General features: G+C 43.0%; 2 protein-coding genes across 6 annotated transcripts in view; both read right to left on the bottom strand.

The window, feature by feature from the left end:
• Positions 1-906: 906 nt before the first annotated feature.
• Positions 907-6277, bottom strand: RPS15 (ribosomal protein S15). Its single transcript, XM_065422097.1, has 4 exons — positions 6183-6277; positions 4867-4952; positions 3140-3374; positions 907-1076 (listed from the first exon to the last, which is right to left on the bottom strand). The coding sequence occupies exons 1-4, from the start codon at positions 6183-6185 to the stop codon at positions 963-965; spliced, it is 438 nt and encodes a 145-aa protein (XP_065278169.1). The 5' UTR covers positions 6186-6277; the 3' UTR covers positions 907-962.
• A 6983-nt stretch (positions 6278-13260) lies between these two features.
• The window catches only part of DAZAP1 (DAZ associated protein 1), a 35425-nt gene continuing 22987 nt past the window's right edge, over positions 13261-25698 (bottom strand). For 3 of the 5 annotated variants that reach the window (XM_065422088.1, XM_065422089.1, XM_065422093.1), the window contains 5 exons: positions 22484-22637; positions 20929-20958; positions 20279-20419; positions 19097-19279; positions 13261-14242 (listed from right to left, as the gene is read on the bottom strand). In XM_065422088.1, the coding sequence (XP_065278160.1) occupies positions 14070-14242; positions 19097-19279; positions 20279-20419; positions 20929-20958; positions 22484-22637 (681 nt within the window). In that variant the 3' untranslated portion in view covers positions 13261-14069. Of the gene's footprint in view, positions 14243-16703; positions 16794-19096; positions 19280-20278; positions 20420-20928; positions 20959-22483; positions 22638-25698 lie in introns of all 5 variants that reach the window. The other 2 variants (XM_065422091.1, XM_065422092.1) reach the window with 2 other exon arrangements.

Genomic DNA, 25698 nt, shown 5'->3' with positions numbered 1-25698 from the left:
AAACCTGATCTCTGCCTCTCTTTAATATTCAATATGTGCTTGAAAGATTCCAGAAGACTGGGCACATGGCCTGCCCCCCCACACCATACCACAAATTGGTGTGAAAGGATTTTACTCCTGTTTTTTAAGTACCAAGACTGTTGATTCTAGTCTTGCAGGAGGATATTGTTTACAGGATGACCAGACAGCAAATGTGACAAATAGGGACAGGGTGGGGTGTGTGTGTGTGTGTGTGTGTGTGTGTGTGTGGGTGGGTGGGGGGGGGGATAGGAGCCTATATAAGAAAAAGACCCAAAAACCGGGACATCTGGTCACCGTAGTTGTTTATAATGAGCTCTCATCCCTTCATTGAAGAGAGGGTCTCTAATCTTTATCGGGGACATCACTACTCCAAATGGCTAGTGACTGGAATCAGTAAGTTCTAGAACAGTCTGCGTAAGCCATCCTCCCCCACATTTAGCAGTTGTGATGTCATTTCACCAATCTTCAAGTCAGGCTCCCCGGGCTAGACCGCATCAGAATTACTCGCGTGAAAAATAAAAAGAAGAAACATTGAAAAATTCTTATCAGACCCGCAAACCGGCTTATTAGGGCACAAGCCCAGTCCCTCTCCCACCCGCCATTAGAGAGGACATTCCTAGACCAACTCATCAACAAGCTGTGCAACTGGGGACAAGACAGGAGAAGTATCCCTTGCAGCGTCAGGAAGGGATACTCCACCTGACTTGTCCCCATTTGCACAACACAAAGCGTTTTCAGTGAGCTTATGCAGACACATGGACCCAGATTCTCTACAGGACCCCCAGGCCTACACACAAGCTCCGAGTGGCATTTAGCTTCAGAAGGCACAGCCCAAATGGACGGGAAATTCTCAAGACCCTACCCAGAGAGAGACCAGAGACAGTGTTGCGCAGGAGCATTTTCTTTATTTACATATAGAAAACATTTCCCCAAAGCATCATTTACTTCAGAGGAATGAACCTAGATGAGTGGGTGGCACCGATACCAGGTCTGCCATGTTTCACTGGCTTGTAAGTGATGGAAAACTCGCCCAGGTAGTGGCCAATCATCTCGGGCTGCAAGAGAAAAGACAGGGTGACTATTCAGAAACAGGATTGATCTGACGTGACAAGCAGCTGAAAGCCTAAAACAGGAGAGTACCCTGCAAAGACCTCGAAGAGCATCCGAAGACAAGCTGGATTTCATGACACAGAGCTCTGGGATGATTGTTTAGAACTATTCTTTAAAAATGCAGTACCTCCAAACGCTTCTATCAGGTGCTTGGTACAGGTCGAGATGGGCATGCCATTTGCAGCCCATTGAATTAATGTAACCCTCTTTCTGTTTCCAAATTATCCAGGCAGACTGATTAATCTTTCACTGAATAAGAATGTAAACGTTTCAGCCTTCAGACTGCTCCAGGGTTCACTGCTACTACTGTTTTGAGCAAGCACAAGTCATACCTTGCCACTTCCCTGTGAGTGGGCACCAAGTGGCACAGCATTGCTCCTGCTCCCTGCAACAATGCTGTAGAGACAGCTGTACACACACGTGTGTGTGTGAGTGTGTGAGAGAGAGAGAGAGAGACACACACACACACACACTCACAAGTCTCGGTGACTGACAGAAATCGAATACATGGGGTCAAACACCAGAGTGAATTTTTTTCTTTCGGTATTCAGACAGCTCTAGTCACAGCTGCAGATCCTACTCTTCCTTATCACATTCAAAAATGACCCTCCTGCCCCCTCCCCGGACAGCACTCCCACCTCTCTGGCAGATAAGACTCTGTCTACACTACAGACTTCTGCTGACACAGCTGTGTCTGTCGGGTGTGAAAAGGTGCGATCCCTGACAGATAGCCCTAATGCAGATGCACTTATACCAGCAAAGCTTGTTTTGCTTGGGATGGGCTAAACTATCAGTAAAAGCACAGTTTTGTGGGCATTAGTTGCGTCCATGCTAGGAGCACTTACCAATATAACTACAGTGCTAAGGAACTCCTAGCGTAAACATGGCTTCGGCTATGCTTAGGCCACTGTAATTAGCTACAGCAATCCACATTGATAGACAGCCAAAGGATATGTTGAAAGGCACAAGTGGCAGTTATGATTTACATGTGTCTGATGAAGTGGGTATTCACCCACAAAAGCTTATGCTCCAATACATCTGTTAGTCTTTAAGGTGCCACAGGACTCTTTGTTGCTTTTTCCAGTTATGATTTAGTATCCCAGGTGTCTAACTCCCATTTCATGTCTAACTGCCACCTGTGCCTTTAAAAAAAATCACCCCCACGTGTCCAACTCAAAACATTCCCCCAACCAGAGAGCCCAAACAGGTTGATCTACCTTAAGCCCTTCAACAGGCTTTCAGGTTAGATTTCAACCACAAACAAAGCAGGCAAAGAAAATGTTGGTCGGTTGTTTAATCCTTCCTTGTAATATCAGATCACCGCACCTGCTGGCTACTTCATTTCCCGTTAGATCTGCAAGTCGGATTTCTCGATACAGCAAGACATTCTGTGGCTCTGTAACGGAGCCCCTGCTCGGTCACCACCAGGCAGGTGAGCGTAGGGGTGAGGGAATACAGGACTGCCCCAAAGGGTCTGTCTACATTGCAAGAAGCAACATGTTCTTAACTCCAGGCAGACCCTTCCCCCGATTACTTCTCTCATACACAGCAGCACTATACACAACTGATTCATTCACTGAATTACCAGGCGGGCAAGCAACCTCTTGCAAAGCTTCAGTCTAGGTCTTAACAAGCTAAGGAGAAAAAGCCTTGTATGTAGCACATTCCCCGAAGTCAGACACCACCTTCTCAAAGGAAAATAGAGAAGGATTTCATGACAAAGTTTTGGGGGTGTTTTTGTTGTTTTAAACAAAAAGCTCCCACAACAACCTGCCTTTCATAGGTGTTAAAGCCTCATATACAGAGACACTCCTCCAAGAGACAGAACTGGCCAAGCTCCAACTGGAACAGAAGTTCAAGCAAATTAAAGGGCAAATGGCTTACACTTTCAGAATCGATCCATTACAGGAAAATTCAGGATCGGAGACGGGGCTTAAGCAAGCAGGATGCTGGTAAGTTTCTGCTGCTATCAGGCAGTATTTAAACCTTTCGCTCCTGCATAGCTCACCTTGATTTCCACCTGGTTGAAGGTTTTGCCGTTGTATACGCCGACCATGCTGCCCACCATCTCGGGGAGGATGATCATGTCGCGCAGGTGAGTTTTGACTACCTCTGGCTTCTCCATGGGAGGGGCCTCCTTCTTGGCCTTGCGAAGGCGCTTCAGGAGGGAATGCTGCTTACGACGCAGGCCGCGGTTCAGACGCCTACGCTGGCGAGCACTGTACAGCTGCATCAGCTGCTCGCTGAAATAAAGAAGAGGACTAGATCAGCCGGGGGGGATAGCTCAGTGGTTTGAGCATTGGCCTGCTAAACCCAGGGTTGTGAGCTCAATCCTTGAGAGGGCCATTTAGGGATTGGTCCTGCTTTGAGCAGGGGGTTGGACTACATGACCTCCTGAGGTCCCTTCCAACCCTGAGATCCTATGACTCTAAACAAGAGTCAGCTCATATGTAACATTTAGATTCAGTGAGGAAAGGAGCAAAACACCGGAAACGGACCTGGCGCCAGGACTCCTGGGTTCTATTGCCAGCCGTGGGAGGATGGAATTATCATTTGTTCACAGTTGGGAAAGATTCAGGAGTGAGCAAATCCGTAGTCCAGTACTGCTGAGGACATTCCAATGAGATGCAGAGCCATGTATCAATTATTAATGATGTTCGCTGTGATACTGCTTAATGGTCAACCAAGGATTGGGCTAGGAGCTGTACAAACACAGCAGTAGATGGTCCTTGCCCCAAAGACAGTCAGCCATGACATCAAGGAAGGCCACAAGCAGAGTGAACAATGTGTGACAACTTTTTGAGGGTGGGTTTACTTAGAAGGGGGTTAACTAAATAGAAAGAGAGGAAGGGAAGTGGATGAGGGGGGCGGGGCAGGCATGGAGCAAAGCTGAGGCGAAGAGATTGAGAGATGGAGCAAACAGCCAATCGATGCAACATCCAGACAAACTGTAGAAAGTTTTCTGAATGGCCAGAGGTCCCTGCTCTGGAAATTCCCCTTCCTGCAAGCTGGAATCTAGGGCTCCTCTCTGCAGCTGCACCCCACCTGGGTCCTAGCGCCCTCAGAGTTAGGGGCTCTCCCCTGCAGTTCTGGGCCCATGGAATGCTGGGGGCGTGACCCCAGTTTGACACCACCCCTCCTCCCACACTCTGGTATCCTTAATTTGGACTAAGCGATACGAATGAATATGGCAAATTACTTCTATCAGAACACGCAAGTAAAATAGCGGACAACAAAACGTTGCTTTTCTATAGCCCTTTGTACTCAAAGATTCCAGGTCACATTACCCATATTAATGCATTTACCCTAAATTAAGTCTCCAGGAGGAAGATTGATAGTGTCGTTATTTTATAGATGGGGAAACTAAACAGAAGGTCTGGTCTTGTTATAAGGTTTTTGCTTGAGCGGATAGGAAAAAAGCTGTTCTATCCAAATTAAGGAACCACAGCTTAATCCCAATGAACACTTGGTTCAGAATATGGTCCACTGTCATTGTTAGGAGATGAGAAAAGTTAGTCATATAATACACTTGGCCCCAAACTACTTCACAATCCTGTTTAAACCTGGCTACTTCTGCAGTGAAGACAGGGCCTACAGACCTGTTGCACAGAATGTAGAGATCTTGATTTCCAGTCATGGTCTCTGGCCACAAGACCTGCCTTCATCTCTTAACATAACCTCATTGCTTGGTTTGATAACGGGGGAGAAGGGTGCCAATAAGCAAGAATTACTTACTAGGACATATCGAGGAGCTGATCCAGATCGACACCTCTGTAGGTGAATTTCCTAAAGGTACGTTTCTTCTTCTGTTCGACTTCCGCCTGGATTGAGAGAACCAGAGGGAAAACAGATGAGGCCTCCAAATTACAAAGACATCCAAGCAGGCGTGACGTTTTGCCAGATACCTTTGCTGCCCTGCTCCCATGTGTTTACCAGCCCAGTTATTGCCCACGTTTAGGTGTTACCGGGGGAAGAGGAGCACATGCGTGGTAGTTCATTAGTCTCTGTAAAAGTGCTCTGAAGAATATAAATAGAATATAAACTCTGTGTATTATTCGTAATGATTCACTGTTCGATAAATATTAATGCTCCTTCCACTTTGGAGCACACAGACCTAATGAAACACTCCCCCCAAGGGTTAAGCATTCCCATGGCTTAACTGGGCACATCCATATTTACAAGAGGTTGGTTACTGGACATATCTGGAGCCAGTTTCGCCTGGAGGAGCACAACGTACATAAACCAACCCTGCTCAGCATGCTCCCAGCCCATAAGCTTCACAGCCCTTCACAAACCCACCTTCAGCACCATGCCCAGCCCTACAACAGCTCCCCAGAGGGGCCCACGAGTTCCATCAGCCTCCACCAGCAAGCACCCCACATTTAACAGGCACACAATATTACACAGCACCCCCACAACCACATGCGTCATTGGCACCCTGTCTCCAGACAACTCCCTGGGTGCCCGTCCTGCCACAGCACACGTTACACACGCTCAGGCCCACAATGCTCCATGAGCCCAGCTCCACACATTGTACATGGACAATCTCACAACTCTCCTCTCCCCCCCACCCCCCAAGACACAACGCTCCCTCAACACAGAACCCCCAAGAGTCACAGACATCGCCTACAAAACACAACCCCACCTACCTACACTGCACACACCCGCAGCACCGCCAAGAGCCCCCCAAGACACATGCACAACACTCACACCCCAACTACACCATCACAATCCCTGCCCCCCACTCCTCCCCCGGACAACGCACCCCCCCACTCCTCTCCCGGGCCCACTCCCCCCACAACGCACTCTCCCACTCCGCTCGGGCCCCAGCCCCGGAGAAGACGGGTGACTCCACGCCCCCGCCAGGGCCCGGACCGGGCTGCAGCAGCCCAAGCCCAAGCCCAGGCCCGTTCCCCCACCACCACCATACAGCCCCAGGCGTGCAGGGGGCAGCGCCCTCCGGGGCTATCGGCACCCGGAGCCCCGGCCGAGCCGGCCCCGAAGCGGATGGAGCCGGATTAAGGGCTACGGCCCACGCCACTATCACCCACCATCTTGGCCGCGTCTCTTCGGAAAGGGCTGATCTCGTCCGGGCGGCGCCTGATATCGCGAGAGCAGGGCAAGGGGCAGGCCCCGGCCCCGCCCACTACGGCTTCAGCGCAGCCGTTCCGCCCTCACTGAGATTTAAAGGGGCCGCCGCTAAAAAAAAAAAGAGTGTGCGGGGGGAGGAGGGAAGCGGTGTTAGTCTCGCTCATCCCTGCTGGCGCAGCACGTGGGGTGCCAGCAACTACATGGCTCACCTATCCATTTCTAGGGCACCTCCCTACCCCAGACATACCCTAAAACCCTAAAGTCTCATCCGCACTGGCCCCCATCTCCTCTGCCACCCCCACCCCCCAATCCCACACTTATCCCTAAGGTTGGCAACACTGGGGGCTGTTTTCTCAGCACCCCCACCCCACTCTTCCACCTAATATTGTTTGTGAATACTAATCACAACCAGTACTCAGGTACCTGTGCATGGGGTATTTCTTGCAGCTTTTTGCAGCGCTCAGTAGAGAGATGAAGTAATAAAGGGACTGTTGGCAACCCTTATTCCCCCACCCTGCTCCAGACTAGCCCCAGCTGAACACAGCCCCCACCCTGGCACACGCTGCTTCCCCAGGTGGCTACCCTGGGCACCTACTCTGGGTACACACCCAGGCCCCTGTGGCATCCCCCACCCACATGCAGGTCCTTATCCAGCTCGACTTACCACAGAGGGTAGTAACAGATCTCCTAGTCCCCCTCGCCACTGCCTGGCTTCTGCCCCAGAAGTTGATACCCCACCAGCCACTATTCCATGCTAGGGATGTTTGACCCCTCTCCTCAATCTAAGCAAACATCCTAGAGAAGTCTGCTGTCTGTCTACTCCCTGGAGGTAGGGGCTGTGTGCTGGTTCTTCACATCCCACCTACAATCCATCACTCCCGAGGTGGCTGCTACCTGCCAAGTATTCACCCACCTGGGCCGGTCCTAAGCCCCCACAAATCCTGGCCCATACCTCAAGGGCTTTTCACTGGAAGTGGGTTTCAAAGTAGGCATTTCCCAAGGTTTTAGGAGACTTCCCTGGACTGTAGGCCAATCCTGGCTGTCACCTTTCACCCACCCCAGAGATGGCTGCAATTCAGTGGTCCTGTGGCACAGAAGATACTCTAGATCAGACATGTGCCCACACCAGAAACAAATATTGGAACCTCTCCCCATCAATTTGGGAAGGAGGTGGGGAGATGTCCATTAACATGGGACTGAGATCAGGAACCAACCCTTTTTGGGTGTTGTAAAACCTGACTGATAAAGTTAACTGTGAGAATGAGGGCAAAAATAGTATGGAAATAGCTATTGATTAAGCAGTTTCTATAAACCATTTCCCCGGCCCATGCTTTGCATAAGTTCACTGGAGGCTTGGGTTAGGAGCTGATCGAAAATTTTCTATTAAAAAGCATTTTTTAACAGAAAAATGCCTTACTGGGTAAATGGAAATTTTCATGGGAAAGATTCCATTTCTGTCATAATGAAATTTTTAGAGGGAAAAAAATAGTTTAAAACTGAAAATTGTTGAGGTTCCAATTTGTTTGTTCAAAGAAAAGCTGAAAGTTTTTGAGAAAAATAAAAACTGTTCCCCTCCATTTTCATCAACATTTCTCACAGAAAAAAAGTCACTCCCTGCTGGATTCTAGTTGTTTGGCTAGAATATAGATTTGAGTCCTTGTGAGCTTTATTAACCAAATTAATTTTAAGATAAAAAAAGAAAATTACAGAAAGGATATTTTGATAGTTTCATTTTAAATGACAGTGTCTCAATAAAACGTGAGTGATCTAACATAGCACAGTGGGACCAATTCTCAGTTACTCTATTCCTGTGCTTGGGGATACGAAGGGAAGAGGGACTATGTCACCTGTGGTCTCCCCATATTCTGAGTACATGGAGGCCCTGCTTGCCCCCTTGGTGTAAGTTAGAGCAGCCTCAGGGCTGCTCTAATTTATGCTGCTTTTCATCTCTCCCTCTAGGCCCTAGGAAGCAGCAAATAGTCATAATCACAGTACTCTGGCTATGCCGACAATCTGCCCCCTACGCCAGGGGCTAGGAGCAAGGCTGTCAGGTGATTTTGAGTCCTTCGGCTCTACACTCCAACCATACAGATGCCTGGGCAGGGTGGGAAGGGGCGGATGGAATTCCAGGAAGATGAAGAGGCTGCAGAAATTGGAGCAAAAGCAGGAGGTGAGGAGCAGATGGTTGAGGGGAATCCCCGCTGAGAAAGGGCAAGGCAAAAGAAATCCCCACTAGTGCAGGACTTACCAGAACAAGACATCAGGTCCAGGTGGAGGCAGAGAAGCTGCTGTAGGGCGGAGTAGGCTGTGAAGCAAAGCAGAACGCTTAGGCAGGGTGCTAGTCCCAGGTACGCAAGTAGCCACCTTTCAGAAGTAGGAGAGACCACTCGGCCATTTCCAGGTGGGAATCATGTCTGATTAAATGGCTGGCCCCAGCTGAGACCACTATGAAGGATGCTCCGCTTCAGAGCTAGGAGCTCTGCTTTCTATCCACTCCCCTGGGCTGAAGCAGAAATCTCAGGTCTCTGGCTTCTCTCCTTACTCTTCCTTTTTTCTGGTCTCCTATTCCTTCCTTAGTCCAGATGGAGGGAGAGAGCAGGAAAGATGAGGCAATGCCTCTGTGCTTCCAAGATAAGGAGGCAAAGAAAACCTAAGGGAGGCAACATGGTTGAGATTTATATGGGTTTCAGAACTGTTGCCTCCTTGCTTCCGAGTGGGTGGCACCATAAAACTATCCGTCCTTTTTCAACTCATCTAGGAGGGAGCAGAGAATTTGTCTCATACGAGGTAGGTCTTCAAGGCAGAGTTAACCTGGGTTCTTACTCAGGTGTTGCCCCTAAGCCCTCTCCCATCCACACACAACACCCCCTCACCTGAGTTTGGTGGTGCTCTGAACCCAGGCTAGCTGGCGACATGGATTGGAACTTGGGTGCTGCTTTCACTCACACTGGTCCTCACCCACTTTTAGTTTGGATGAGGCCAAATCACTCAAGTACTGATAGTCCCCCAATGCCTTCCCACAATTCCCTCCCTGTGCCCAGAACAGACAAGTGTCCCCTCCTGCCCTCCACCCCCATTCACTGGGAAAAAAATCACAAAGCATCTTGGTTTACTGCTGCAGCAGCACAAAGAACTATGGGATATGCCCCCAGAAGTCGGATAGGGCTTTGTACTAGTCTAGACCCAACTGCCAAACTCCTGAGTTAAGTGCAGTGAAGACATGCCCAAGATCAGATTTCTTAATAGAACTGTTCCTCCAATACTATCATTGGGGCATTTCTCGCTCTTGCTCACAGAATTTGGAGAGCCTCCAGCCTGCTGCGCTTTGTGAGAGGATTCACACATAAGCGTTAGGCCAAGGTGTGGCAGACAAATGCTGGCTCAGCTCTTAGCACAGGTTGATTCAGTTTCTGTTGCTGGGCAGAGCTGCACTTCAAACAGATTTAATGGTTTATTAAACAAAACCTGTCCAACCATTTAAAACATTCCCCTGCCGTGTTGCAATTCCAAACAGCTAAAGTGCAGGAGAACTGGAAAGCAAACCTGGTTTAGAAATTCAATGCATCCAGTCAAGCTTGCATCTCCAAGCTGCACAAAATACAAGATGAAAAGCATAAATAAAGAAGAGTTAAGATCTTCTCCATTATCCTGCCCCTTGTTGCAGTCAGTTACTCCAATGCAACATGAGAGTACAATGCTTCCAAGTCAGACGCCTAGGATTTTACACTCTTTGCTTTGGTTTAAATGACCAAATGTAAAATCCTTCCATTCTGATTTGGAAATATTTTCCTGCGCAAGGACCAGGCTAACAGTGAATCGAGACCCATGACATTTTTACTAAACTCCAGTCATTGTAGGAGTTAACATAGGGAAGGAAGAGTCTTGTTCACTGCAAGTAATAGCCAAGATTTTAAAGACTGAGAGCCACCGCTCTGAAATATCGTGCCCATGTAAAGGATCTCAAATTGGACACCCAAAATCACTAGTCACTCTGGAAAATTTAGGTCTCTTGAGTGTTTCTTTATAGATGACCAGGCGAGCTAACAAATAGGTCTACGTTCACAGAATACTTGAATAACTAGGTCATTAGAGATGCATTCAGCATAGTTTTCAGAGTCGCAGCCGTGTTAGTCTGTATCCGCAAAAAGAACAGGAGTACTTGTGGCACCTTAGAGACTAACAAATTTATTTGAGCATAAGCTTTTGTGGGCTACAGCCACAAGTACTCCTGTTAGTCTCCAAGGTGCCACAAGTACTCCTGTTTTCAGCATACTTTTAAATTCAAACTTTTAAATTTAAAAAAACTAAAGAGCTACTTCTGCCCTATCTCCCCACCGTAGGCTGGCAGTGGAAAGCGAGCAGATTGCTGGCCATAATGCAGTTTTTGCTTTAAGCTTTGCGGTTCATCTTCTGCCAGTGCCTGCCGTGCTGCTGAGGTGGCATTTGTGACACTAACACAACAGGAGCACAGTGCCACTGCAAGATCTGCTTTCACTCCCCATTTAACAGTGATTGGACAATACGGACACAAGCTGTTTAACATTCAGAGACCCCCATGCTTTAGCATTGAGAATCAGTGTAAATTAATCCACTATAGAAACTAATTTACCAGCTCCAAGAACAGCCAGAAATTGCACAGGAACCTGCTTCACATGGTCACTCCAGTTTTTCCTTTTGCAAAACTGGGGGCTCAGGAAGAGGTGCAGAGGGGACTACAGCCACCATTCTTCTCTGGAGAGGGCAGAAATCGGGGTTAACCTCCCCATGCATTGTTCATCTATTCAACTAGCATAGTCTGTTTTCACTGTGCATCTAGCCTACCATTTAAAATCCCATTTTAGCATTTTTCTGCTTGCTTCACCCATTAAAAAAAAAAAAAAAAAGCTAGTTCTACCCCAGAGTTATCAACGCTCAACTAAGCACCAGGCCTGGAGTTAGCAGAAGCTAGTGGACTCTTGATGCAGAGCCTAGGAGTATCAGAGGTGAACAATTGAGGATGGAGAACAAGAAGCAGTGGTTGGGTGCAAGGAGGAGAAAGGCTGAGTGTTTAAGCAATGCAAAGAAAATGCATAATTTAGCTTCATTTTTTTTTTTTTTTTAAAGAGTTATGGTCAAGTTGAGTTATGGTCCAGTGACATTTAAAGATGGGATCAGAGGGTACTGCTAGCATCCAAATTACATACAGACACACATACACAAGGGCCTTAGTTTGATTGACTTGAATTGTCTCCTCCCTATATAAGTGTCACAGTTTGTTATATTTGTACTGAGATTACAAGCATAACTCACGCACAGCAGGTAGCAGCAGAGATGTGAAATGCTGCAAGTGAAATTTTCCAGCATTAATAGAACTACATTAACTTGTGTTCAGAAGCTTGCAACTAATTCATCCAGTCTCTAAAATTCTGACCCATAACCTTCCCCAGATGTGCCAGTTGTCTCTGCAGTACAAATTACTGTGCTGTACAATGACAACGCTAAAAGCAGGTTGGAACCAGACATGCAAAGACAAGGGACCCAGCCCCAGCTTGCAATCTACACAATCAGCAGACGAAAGATGGAAGGTTGAAGGACATCAAGAAGCAACAGAGCAGAGCTGGTGCTGCAAAGTTAGTTCTCTGTTTTAACACTAAGGTTTACAGGCCAAATGAAGTGTTTACAGGACTTAGCAGAGGCACTGAAAATTCAGGCTGGAGGGAGCACCTCAGAACAGGAGGCTGCATGGAAGAAAGAAAAGCAAGATGGGGGTTTAGTTACTTGCAGAGAGGTAGGCAGAAGCCAAGTTATGCAGGGCTTTGAAGGTAAGAACAAGGAGCTTAATTGTGACACAGAGGTTCAGGGGAAGCCAATGAATGGGTTTCGGGAAGATCTGGGCATAGTGGGAGTGGCTTCTGTAGGTGTAGATTTGTGGTAAATTCTGGATGTGTTGATGAAGTGTCACACAAGCCTACAAGTTCAAACTAGTTTAGTTTGCATTCTGAACCATATATGAACCCAGCTCTGTGAAGGCGACACCACAGTTCATTAGCTCCCTATGACCTGCCCCGAAGCACTTTCTTGAATAAAGCAGCTAGCTCACATACCAGTTTGCAAACAATTGGAGTTTAATCCACTATCACTGCTCAAACCAGCACAAAGCTGATTCCAGAGGAATTATGCAGTGGAGGATTTTTTTCATAGATCAGATCCTTGATATGGGGAGGTAACACTACCTGGACTTGTACGAGGACACATGAGAAATTAAAAGGATATCCCAGAGAACAGTGCAATGTATATATTGCCACTGCTTATATATATATATATATATATATATATATATATATATATATATATATATATATATATATATATATATATATATCAAAAGGACCTCGAAATCTCAGAGGAGTTGGTCCCACCCTCTTCTTTGAGATGGATATATTCTTCCATTAGACATTTATGTACTTTGATCTCACCTCTTAAATTAAGAGCTTGTATATGTTTACACATTACATTTAGGATTTAAGATTACTTTGCAGCCTGATAATCTTGAAATTTAACCCACCTTTAATTCTAGACTAAAGCATATCACTGATTTAACATGCTAATGCACCGTAATGCATCAATTCCTGCTTATAGTCATGCACATGTAAGAGACAGAAGAGGGTTTTGGAGACTCATAATGGTATATTGAGTCTTTCACCTGTAGATTACCAGTTCAAATCCAGATCAGGCTGGTACGGATCTAAAGCTACTGAGGTTCTTCAGTAGCCTATGAAATGAATTTAATGGTCTCAGTCCAAATCCTACATCAACCCAATCATATCACTTGCATTAAGGGCTGAAAGGGCATGAAGAGTGCATTATGCTTTCACTTCTAGGCAGTACCTAAAGGTCCTGGTTGAGGCACAGGGCAAAAAGTGTGGGTAAGCGTGCACTGACGCTCTACCCACAAGGACTTCTTTTCCAGGGCTGTCAATCTGGCAACTTTCATGAGAACCCAAATTCACATGGAAAAATTTGTAAGGAAAAAGAAAATGGAGACAGGCTTATGTTTCTAATCCAAATGTACTTCTCTTTATTCAAACCAGGGGTAATCACTGGTTAGTGCAAAATGCACCTAAACCTTTTGCCTGAGGGAAATCTACATCTTAACAAGGCCTCCGTTAACCCCTAATGAAATCCACAGAGGATTTTAATGAGTTTGAAGCACAGATCTAAATGCTGTACTTCATAAGTGACACTGTGCATCAACAAGTCTGCACCTGCATTGTTACCAGTTCTATACTGTCAGGTAACAAAAGCAAAATACACTCAGTAGATTTCTTCTTTTAACTCCCAGAGTTTCTGGACCAACTGCCCCACCATTATGTTAGAAGTAAAGGGGTTGAAACGGACCATCACTTCCAACATTGCTAACGGAAACCCTGTTTTAAATTAAAAAATAAGCCAGCATACATAGTAGAAAATTTCTCTTAAAAATTTCACAATCTGTAAATGTATATATTTTTCTTTAAACATAAAAGTTTACAATATACGGTAAAACAAAGGCTCAGGAAAAATAATTTCAAAAAAAGAAACCTGAAGTTTTGAATTAAAGCTGAAGACATTTTTAAAACCCTGTAGTTTGAACCAGTGACATTTTCTTTATTTGTGCTGATGGGTTAGAGAAAGGAATATATTTAAAACCTGCAGTCCAAACACCCACAGCGTTGCCTTCAAAAGCCATCCCCCCTCCCATTCCCCTCCCCCAATGTTGTTAGATTTTTCTTCCATCAAGTATGTGATTGTCACAAGTTCAGAAGTCTGGGATTCCTGGGTTCAGCTGCTACCAGATATCCCACTGTGGACAGGATTCCCTGCATGTGCTAGCGTCTGTAGGGGTGAAATCCTTGCACATTATGGTTCTGTCCTCGTCCAAAACCACTTCCTCCTGCAGGTGGGCCACTTGATGGTGGCACCGAGGGGCCTCCATAGGAGGGGGGCTGCTGGCTGGGGTCGGAGAAACCTTGTCCAAAACCGCTCAAGTCTTGTCCATAACCTGGGAAGAAGAGGAAAAGGCTGCAGTAAGCTTCTATTACAGTCCACACGCTCAAAGGTAGAGGCGCAGCACCATTTCAAAACTGATGCCACGCACAGCAATGCACAGCCTTATGAACACACAATGATGTGCTGATCTAATACCCAGATGATAGTTGCTTTGACATTTGACCAAGTTATTTGGATTTACATGTAGAAAATACAGGAACTGATAAAAGGCAGAGAGGAGAGGGGACTGAATGCCTAATTGGAGATAGTGCTTTTCACTCTATATCAAATCTTACCCAGGCTGGTGGTGACCAAAATGTCATGCTACTGCTGTTCAGAGGCTTATGTAAAGTGGGTTGGTAGTATCTATTAGTCCATAATGGATAAGTGTTCATATTAGCAAAACTAGCATTCTGTCAGTTTCAGCAGAGGTAGAGAAGACTAATGGGGAAACATCTGTCTGAAAATTTGACAGTTACTATAGTTGATGTTTGTAACTGAAAGGAATTAGTGAAAGTTTGTGATTTTCGGTTTATTTTGTGTACAGCCAATTTTAGTTTCCTGTGTATGGTCAAGTTTTCCTTTGCTGAAAAGACCCCTATAAGATAACCGTAGGAAACTGTTTTAAAAAGGAGTTTTAAATACTAGGCCCTGAATGTATTTTTTTTTTAAGATGATGGTTGCATTAGAAACTGGAATTTTCTGAAATTGTCAATTAAAAAACCCAAGTTGACAGTGTCCCTTTCAAAGGCTGTGGTGACTGGACTCCCATAAACTTCCATCAAATCCACAGACCAGAATCAGGAAGCTTTGTTATTGCTGCTATTGCCCCCATTATGTGGTTAAAAAGGGAACTTCAGCTAATTGCCATCCAAATCCAACACCCTACCCCGGCGTTAACTCGCTGCACAGAACCAGCTGAAATGAGCAAATGGTGTGGCAAGTTTCTTCTCAAAGGTAGCTCAAAAGAACGGCAAAAGCTATTTTATCATCAGCTTCCCACATAACTTAAGCAGGCAGACTATATTTCCAATGTAGCAAAAACACTGAAGCAACAGATAAATAGTTATATTGGAATAGCCATCCCTTCTGTGTACCTTTGCAATTCATACTAACACAACCACTGAGTTAGTCTAAGCTGTTTCACCAGACTTACTCATTTTAAATCTAAAAGTGAGCTGTCCCTCTGTGAACTTTATGCTCATTTATTCTGTAAATCAGTATCTTTCTGACAGGGTAACAACTAGCTCCCTTTCCCTGACGAGATCATAAAGGTAACTACGGAATCAGGAGACTTTTACCTCCTACCACATCTTCCTCCTGCCTTGTCAATGAGATTGTAACCTCCATTCTACGACATAATCTGGAGCTGAGGTAAGAGATTTTGGAGCAACAGGTTTAGAGTAAGCAGGATGACAGAGGAGACAGAGAGACAGCCTTTCAATTTGGAGGAAAAAACTAAATTCCTGGAAGGCAAATGGATGTGTATTAATAGTAACTTACTAAAAGAAGTTAAGAAATCTAACAGAATATTTCTAGTGATTAAAATACAACTGTCAGTCATTACAATGGCATCAACGTGAAATTCCACTATGCAAGACAGCCTTGTTAAGAATCCTAGAATTACTCAGTAGATCTCTGTGACTCACATTTTTTCTGCACAGGGTTAAAGCAGGTTTAACTCTGCTAATCCAAAGCAACAGTCTCTTGGCATCTCCTCGGTATTTCAATTTCAAGCTCTGCCTGTCTCACAGGACTTACTACCACTAATGAACCCAACGATGCATTGATCATGGGCTTCCCCGTTTGAAGATTTCTCAAGCTGCTAATTCAGCCATTTTTGACACAAAGATCAGTAGGCAACCTTAAATGCATTAATTTAATGCCAAGTGGTGGGGTTCGGAGTAAAGATAATCACATTACTCTCACCAGCATTATGGCTTCCAGTGAAGAGTTAAGAAAACCAGAGCTCTGCTGGTTTGTTTGCCACAAAGGAATCCAGCAGTCAAACCAACAGCCAACTTTTTTTTTTTTGGGGGGGGCACTGTTCTTTCCTCCAGTGAACTATCCCACCACTGGTCTGCATTGTCACTTCCAACAGTGACACACAGCTGATTCACAACTCCAGAGTGACCTGGTTTCTAAGTCAGTTGTGTCAACAGTAGCAGGCGATACTGACTCTGTTGCTTAGGGTAACTAAATGCAATTTGCTTACACAAGACAATCTAAGTCTTGCCAATGCAATATCTTGGGAAGCGAACAGCAGCGGAGTCATATTCCAACGACGTGTTTTTACTTAGGCCAACTAACAGATATTTACAGTAGATTATCCTTGAACTGTAAAAAGCAAACATTTCCAAGCCACCATACTTATCTCACCCACCCTCAAAGAGAAGAGACCCTGCAAGAAACAAAAGTTAATTTCCCAAATGCAGATAAAGTAAGAGCATTGGTTGTAAATAGGCTCCACCTACCTAGGATATATCACTGCTCAGCCTGACCATAAGAGTGTAAACAAAGTATTGGCGCGTAGCCTGAAGGGTCTTGAGAATAGGTACCCAGCCCTAGTAAGAAATGAGGAGACCAGGGTGACTAACCCCAAGACAGCCCTGTACAGAGATATAATTTTTTTTTGGGGTGAGGGAGACACACCCTTGTTAGAGTTTAATTTACTAGAGTGTTTACATTTATCTCAGCTGTAAACATAGCAGCATTTATGATGCTGTGAAGCCAGGATGAATCTGTAAATGCCAAAACGATTAAATACTTTGATGCCTCTTTAAAGTCTATAAACTCTATGCATTTAAGTGAAAACATGAAAAACTTGTTAACTGCCTTTTGTATACCAATGCTGCTAGCTGAACTGCAAATGACATATGAAGTTCCAAAGATCTTAAAGAGGTTAAAAAGATCTTAAACATAGCTTTATAAACATGAAGAGGTTATTGACTTGGGTGGTGATACACTAAGTTGAACACTTCTATCACTGTGTACATATACTGTGAGAGTGCAGTCTTGCACAGAAGTAGTTTGCTTTCTGGCATGAATTTTGGGGTGAGAGAGATTAATCCCACTAATCCATTTAACAACATTATCTAACCCTCTTCCTCCTCCCAAAAAATCCATTAACCGCTAAGGACTAACTACAACCAGCATTTCGCTGTAGGAAAAAATGTCTCCAAGATTTATACAAGATGCAGCTGGTACTACATATTCCTTACACCAGACACCCCAACTATCCCTCACAGCATTGTTTTGAAAGTCGGTCAATTAAACTGAGTGGTGAATTTTTTAAAATGATAATTGGAGGTTACTACATAAAAGTCTTGCAACAGGAACTTTAGAGCAGAGTTCCCTGTATGGAAAGTTTATATATAAATCAATTATGGCTTTGCTGTTTGGATCCATTTTAATTATTGGTATTAAAAGACTTGGTTACCAAGTCTGAGACAAGATAAATTTGTATGCATCAGTTTTTATTCTATTCAGTAAATGTTTCCCCTCATATGTAACAGAGGCACATTTCCAACAAGACAAGAAAATCTTCCACCTGAAGTCAAATTGGGGGAAACTTTCGATCCCAGCTACTGTGTCTATGACACAAGCTTAAGAACATCTCTAACTAAACCCATCATAACTCTAACACCCTCATCTTATGCATGTCAAGAACAACTGAAAAGCTGATCTCCTCCTATCAGGAGTCTTATACTTCAGATTTTTTGGACTACAGAAAATCCATTCAAAGAACTTTATGAAGCAGACATTTCGTAATGAACAGCTTCTGCAGGTATTTTATATGGGACTAGTAGGGCATGCATAAACACAGGGGAAAAGTGGTTAAAATACAGGGACAGAGTGGCCATTCTTGATTCCTAGGCTCACCTTGTGTATTATGCTGCCTTCAGAGGCTACCAATGGCCATTGATCAAGAAGAAGGCACACCCACCCAGTTAAATGGGCAATGCTGCTCATGGAAGGCTTGGGTGCAAGAGTAAAATGAAAGAACTCCGTCCTGATCTCCACAAATAGTCATCTTTCAGCCAGTAGCACGAGACTTTGACTTCCCATATTTTGTCTTACTGTAGCTAACCTACTAAATCATTCTTTATCACCTACTTTCAGCAATGAGCTCCAGAGACTGATAAAGTTTTCCCTAGTAAGTATCCACTTTTGTTTTAAATTAGCTGCATCAAGTCTCATGAAACAGGAACAAAAGGGGCATGCAGGTCAGATTTTGCTATACCCTTTATTTTTTTTTGTCTCAGTCAATTCCCGTTACTCTAGAATAATTAGATACTACTTTTAAGTATCACTATTCTCTATGCTGAGCCCATCCTCTTATGGCAAGCCCCATCACTCAATGATTTTCAGTGCCCTTTTCACTGTGCTTTGCTTCAATTCTAGTGCATCTTCCTTGAGATAAGATTACCAGAATTCCCTTTGGCTGCTACTATGTTAACCAAAGACATTTCACCAGAAAAGGAAGCAAACTACTGAGCACCTTGCAGTGTGAAATTGTTAGTTGAACAAAAAAGGGTTTAAACTTGAGCATTTGGGGGAATGCAAGTGGTGACTTATCCCACCACTGCACAGATCTTTAGAGAGCCAGTTATTTAGCGATTCAGGAAATGGGCAATACTTCAGGCAGAGTAGGAATGAAACAATACTGTGATATCAGAGTATTGGATGTTTTGGGGGCCCTTGAGAGCTGGCATTCCCACCATTAGTACAAATGCTGTCAGCATTAATACACTGCTCCTGGAAACTGTGACTTTTCACCAAAACATTATGAATAAAAGGAAAGCAGAACCTTGGGGCTGAGGGGAAAGGTTGCCGCTCTGAGTGTATTTTATATGCAGTTACTTACCAAACTGGCTATAAGGGAATTCTGGCTGAGCAGTTGGGGGTTTGCTCATGTCCTGAGTTGCCTGAGATGGTGGTGGTGGCGGTGGGAAAGCTAGTGGTGTTGCCCCAGGAGTGGCAGGTGGAGGGGGTACTCCAGGAGGGGCAAACTGGTCAGGTGGAGGAGGTGGAGCACCATATCCAAAACCTGATAAATAAGAGGCAGAGCATAAAATCTGTGACATGTTACGAGGCCAAAAGCACTTGGACTTTTCACTTGGCTTCAGAGTAATTTAACATTTTGTTACTAAACCCTTTGTAAGGTGTCTACAGAAAAGAGATTACTACTTGTTGCCTGCAGCTGATGTAAAGGGATTGATTTAACCATCTCTTGACAGTCATCCTATCCACAGCTGAAGTCATTTAAGAGATGTGAAATCTTATACCTGTTACACAGACTGCATGTGCTTAACAGCAACTGAACCATCTTACCTAGCAAAAAATAGCTGAAGAGGTAGCCACAGGTACCGAAAGGTGTACTGGGGGAGCAGGGAAAGGCATGGTGAGACACCCCTCCAAAAAGCCTTTCATCCATCCAAATAAGGAAATTGTCAAAAGCCTCAGGCTGAAAAATCCTGGACAGGCTGCTTCCCCAAAGCACAAGAATCAGAACTAACAGGTGCATAATGGCTGTGCAAGAAACTCTGTATAATTAAGGGTATCTTTCTGTCAGTTTTAACCCAATTGTGCATAGGAATTTTAAAGGAACGTAAAGGAGTTAGGTACCCAAATCCCATTTAAATTCAAATGAGAGCAGGGTGCCTAATTTCTTAGGCTAGAATTTTCAAGGGAGCCTGTGTCTCTAGTTTTCAACATGCAGTATTACTATCTTGAATACCTCAGTTCTAGAAAGGAGAGGTCAAAAATAAAAGTCCTCAGTCAAAACGTAATAATACCGTAACCTCTCAGTTTGTCTAAGTATTATTAATATGATCAGAATTGACGGATTCAAAGAAACATGAACTGAAAATATACTGATTTCTAGTTACAGAACAGAAATATTTGAGTGGATCCACAGGTGAATCAAATGTGAAAGACTCCAGTGAATTCACAGAAAGGCATGAAACAAAGACAAACAGAACTGACTAAAACCCGTTCCTGTGTTCAATGGCACATCATTGGTTCGAGACTCACAGAGGACACTTACTAAATGGTGGAGGGGTGCCATAGCCCTGTGGAAACCCTTGTGGAGGTGGGAATCCTCCAGGAGGCGTAGAAACTATGTATGAGGTAAAAGGTGGTGGAGGAGGGGGGGCTCCTCTTCCTGGAGGAGGTGGTCCATACCCACCTAGAAAATCCAATACAGAGTTGTGAGAACAAGTGGTGCCTTCATCTAAATTCAGCAAAGGCAACTTTTTAATACTAAGTCAAAATTACCTAAAACAGAATAAAGAAGTTGTTATCGTACTTGGAACCAAATTCTCGGAAACTCTACCCCCTCTATGGATACGAACTTTGGAAAATATTCAGAGAACCCTGACTGTAAATAGCTCTACAGTTCTCTTCTTCGTATTTAATTTCTTGATGGCCAATATCAGTTTAATTGCATTATCAGCAAAAGGGTGTATTCCAATTCCCAACACTGAATAGTTAAGAACAGAACTGTTCCCCCTGCCCCATATTTTTTCCAATACAAACTCAAAAGTTGAGTTTTAAAACTGGCTTAGAAGCACTGTACTTGAGAAATTTACAGCCACCATCAATTCTCATTGAAAAGCAATTTACATCTGCACTACCAGTTGGCCTTTTCTACAGTTTACAATATACTAAACAATCAAACTTTTGTTACCTACTTACCAATTGCCTGTCCAGCTGGTACCCACATTCCTAAAACAATGAAACAGAATGATAGTTTATCCACTTATATATTGAAACTGTTCTATTAAAAATGGCATATAATGCAATTCTGAAAAAAATAGTGTTCTACATTGGTTAAAGAGCTAATGCAAGAAGTGTCCAGGAGTCTCAAAACTCAAATTACACGCAGTGTTCAAATTGAGAGAATATTCTAGCGTTAAAAGTCATTCCATAACTTTGTTTAAAAAGACTAAGGATTGCAAAGGTGAAGCTATAGATACAAGGTGTTTCAAATATAATGCTGATAAGAGTTATCATTCAGCTATTTCAAGTGTTTTAGAACCATGGAACCTCATTTTATATTTGCTGCAGTGTGAAGGTAGAAAGTTTAATTTATTTAACAGTCCTGCATTTAATCCCTCCCACAGACTGATATAATGATACCTTTCCCTACAAATAACCAAGATGAAAGTGATCTAGTTTCTCAATCTGAGTTTGCAGATTAGCAAATCTGTGCAGACTGTCAAAGCCTCAGGTGCAGTTTCAAGTTAATAAGTACCATGGGGAAACAGTAAGCCATCCTATGGGGGCATAATGGACAAGGTGACGCCACCCCCTATCCCCATGGTAATAATTTCTCATATCTGAGAAAGGCAGGTTATATATTCGGTTAGATGTCTCAATTATGCCACTTTATTTCTTCATATGGTATGAAAACATTCTTTAGATGAATTCAGCACATTTATTGTGTGTCCAAAATCTTGGGTTGTTTTTTTTATGGCATTCAAAACTAAAACAAGCATCTGCTCCTTCCAGCCCTAAAGGGCTCAAGCTAAATCAAGAAAATTATATGCATTAAGTGCTCCCCTGCATCACCACTAACAACTAACGCTAGAGCTGCTTGTTACTTTTCCAGACTACACTAAGTAATGAAATACAAAGACACAAGATAGCCTGTTTTCCCTTCATATTTCACTCGTAGTTTCCCTTGAAACTCATTTCAGATTTCATCTTTGAAAATCTGTGTTCCATAAATATTTTAAATCAGGGCCCCATGCCACCCACATTCCCACAGCTGCAGAATCATGGAATTCTCCCTGACTTCTCCCCACTACTGGTAAAAAGAACATGCTGATTTGGTACTCCTGCTCCCCACACAAACAGAATGGATGAAGCACCAATCACAGTAATGATCCCCACTTAATCAGGTTGGGGGATGTTGAGGAAACAGAACTTGTGCTGCCAAGACCCATTGATTTCTGCAGCATGTAACAAAAAATCATTCTGAAAAAATTAAACTAAGGAAAACCCCAGGCAGAATTGGGGAAAACAGATGCAGAGTACTTTAGTTCTCTACAGTGTCACTGCATAGACGGCTTCACTCCACTTGGAAGTATCTGTATCACTAATGAGATGTTGTTACCTTTTGAAAGAATAATGCAAGTTAAATGTGGTCTGTAACAAAACCATGGCTAGTGACAGACACTGCCAGTTTTAAGGAAGACAGGAATCACTTTGACTCTGGCTCTCTGAAACCTCCCCAAAGAAAATTTACCTTGAGGGCTGTATCCTTGTTGCCACGTAGGAGGGGGCTGACCTGCCCAGCCATTGGCAGCACTTGGCATGATCCGGCTTCCCCACTGGCTGGCACCTGGTGGCCCTGGGGTTTGGCTTTTGCTATCACGAGGTTCTGCACGTTTTACCTCCACCTAAACAAACAGATTAGCCATTTAGGAGATGATGTAGGTTAGTTCACCCCCCTTCCCTTCACACACACCCTTAATTACACTTAAGACTACACTTAGCACCTTATGACTTATGTCTAAATACTTAATTATAAAACTAGTTAGGCCAGTAATTAAAAAATGTTTCTCAGGTACAATAGATGCGATAGTAAGACATTACAAGTCCTATATCAACATATATTTAAAGCAAAACATGTCCTACAAACAATTGCTGTTCCATTATATTAGTCATTTGCTTGCTCATCTTAAAGCAGCAGTACCCTCTTACAATGGCTCTTTGCTAAAAATGTATAGGCACAATCTTTTTAACTTAGTCTTTAGACTATTTTTTAAATGTTCACTGTGACATTTACAAAGAAGAAAACAATTTTAGTAAAGATCTTTCCACAAGCAAAGAGTCCACTCTGAAAAAGGGTACTAATGCTTTAACATTTAAGGATGATTGGGGTTCATTTGGAAGTTATAGTTTAAACCCACCCCATCTACCTGCAATTTCAGCTCTGTTCATACCTGAGAAACACACATTCGTTTGTTTGGTTTTTTACTTAGGTTTTATTTAAATGTCTAATGGAAGATAAAGACTTACCTTCCCCAGGCTAACGCTTAAAGAATCTCAATAACTCAAACAATGTCAGAGGGAATGGATGTGATAAGAGAATCTTACATTACATCTAACAAAAAAGTAAACAAACATGCAAGTAATAAAAATGGACAGTTGAGTCAATAAGAAGCAAATCTTCATACTGTGTTAAGTCAGTGACAAAAACCTTCCTGTTTTTAAAAGTGTTAATAATCCTCAGTGCTTAACTTATTTCATTTAAAGATAAAATGTCTTAGGGCCCCAAGGCATCAAGTGCATCTGACCTACTTAAAATAAGCTCCACATTCAATATAAACCTCAACAAAAAAAATCCAGTTTCTGATTTAATGAAACACTCAGCACTCATGTATGCTGAATTAAAGTCTTTTTTTATTTTATGATTAATTTTAGTGGATGCCAGAGTACAAAGAAAATAAATCTCAATCGCTAATTGGCCTTAGTATGGAAAATAAAGTATTCAGAATTCTTCCTGCTAGGTCTTTAAACCATTCATGTTACAGAACAAACAGGAAATTGGCACAGCACAAGGACAAAGGCCTCCCTCTCCTCCTCCCCTTCTTCTGAAGATGCCCCAAGGACACTATACATGACAGTAACCAAACCTCTGTCAGCTGAAGGCCCTGCTAGAGAGGAACCAAGGGAATTTCTCAAAGAATTCAAATTAATGAGTCTTAACTCATTTTCCTGAAGGGAATTCGGTTACTGCTTACAAAAGCAAAGTCCTGCTCGTAATTTTAAATTTCTACTTTCACTAACATATGGATACAGATTCACTTCAGCAATACATTTTTAATTATAAAGAAAAGTATTTCAAAATCTTGAAGCGTCTATTAATAATCAATTAAGGGGGTGGACTATCCAATGTTACATTTATCTAAATGGCAGAATTTCATTAACCTGTAAACCAGCATTTGGAAGTGTTAGACTCCTAAACTAGGGATTGGGACAACCTAATGCAAACAAATTTTAGGATCAAGGTGAGAATTCTAGACCTGCCCAAGGCCAAAGTTATAAACACTCAAAAGAGGAAGAACTACCTAGGTTTCTTTCATGCAACCAGGGAAAATACTGCATATATTTGTGCATGTTTTAGACCAGGTCATGCAAGAAATAGTTAAAGTAATCCCAGAAAATTATTTCAACTCTGATACTGAGCCTGTTCAGGAACCACTGTATAGCAAATAGAGACCTAAAGAGGCACTATTAGTGAGTAGCAATTGATTGAAATACCTCAAGAACTGATCACATAAAAGATTATTTGCATGCAAGATGACTTGCATCTGAAGAAGTGAGGTTCTTACCCACGAAAGCTTATGCTCCCAATACTTCTGTTAGTCTTAAAGGTACCACAGGACCCTCTGTTGCTTTTTATAAAAGATTATGACACTTTAGAGACTTACAAGGGGGCTCTCCACAGATTTACAGAACCATAAAAAAGTAGCCGTGGCATCCCTTGATTCTGTTCATAAATGGCATACTGCCTTGCAATCTGTGCTCTAATTTAAGTAGTTCTTCCAAAGTTTAAGGTAATATCAGTGAAAAAGCAATGGATGTATAAAGGATAACAAGTAAATAAATGCTCCAATCCTGCAAACACACATATAACTTTACTCATGTAAGTAGCTGCATTGATTCAAATGAGATTACTCAACTACTCACAGCAAGAAAGTTACACATGTTCCTCCTTCCAAGGTTTGGGTCAAAAGTGTGTTCATGTAGATAATTCATTTGTATTAATTGGTAAACCATTCTTTTTCTCAATGTGACTGTAGTTTCAGTGTATCGAAATAGGGTAGTAACCCTTTAAATACTTAATTTTTAACAGTGACTTTTTAAAGCGCTTTGTATAGAGCACTGTAATCTAACAATGCAAATTTTGCACTAACCCACAAGAACACATTACCTGTCAGCCAAAGAAATGCCTGAGAGATACTAGGCTGTAGAAATCTTTTGAATTCAACATGGAAAAATGTTTGAGTTAAAGGAATATGACAAAGTCCTTTGGTTTTGATGCAAGTTTCTTTGGGGTACTTTTCATGTAGATTTTCAACAGCCTTCTAACATCTATGTTTTCAAATTCAGGGTAAGCTGTATAAAGCTGCAATATTTTCGATTTTACCAGAATTTCCCTTTTAGAAGCTGTGATATTCACAATATAATTAAGATTCTCTCAGGAACTACTTATTCATTCTACTTTTAAATTTTCAATAGGTGAATCTTAATGTTCACAGTTGATTAATACAATCAAAAGGAGTAGAAAGGCGGAATCCCTCACCTATCAAACCTCCTTGTGCTGACAACACAGTATGAAGATGAAACAACCAGAGGTCACTTAACTGCATTGTGGTTAAATACTATATAGAATATGTGGGTTCGTATCAAAGTTTCACAGTAAGTGACCCAATTTTTAAAAAACCAATCCTT

Source organism: Emys orbicularis, chromosome 24 (genome assembly GCF_028017835.1).
Source record: "Emys orbicularis isolate rEmyOrb1 chromosome 24, rEmyOrb1.hap1, whole genome shotgun sequence".
In the NCBI taxonomy this organism is placed as follows: domain Eukaryota; kingdom Metazoa; phylum Chordata; order Testudines; family Emydidae; genus Emys; species Emys orbicularis.
This window is presented reverse-complemented; position numbering and strand designations above follow the sequence as displayed.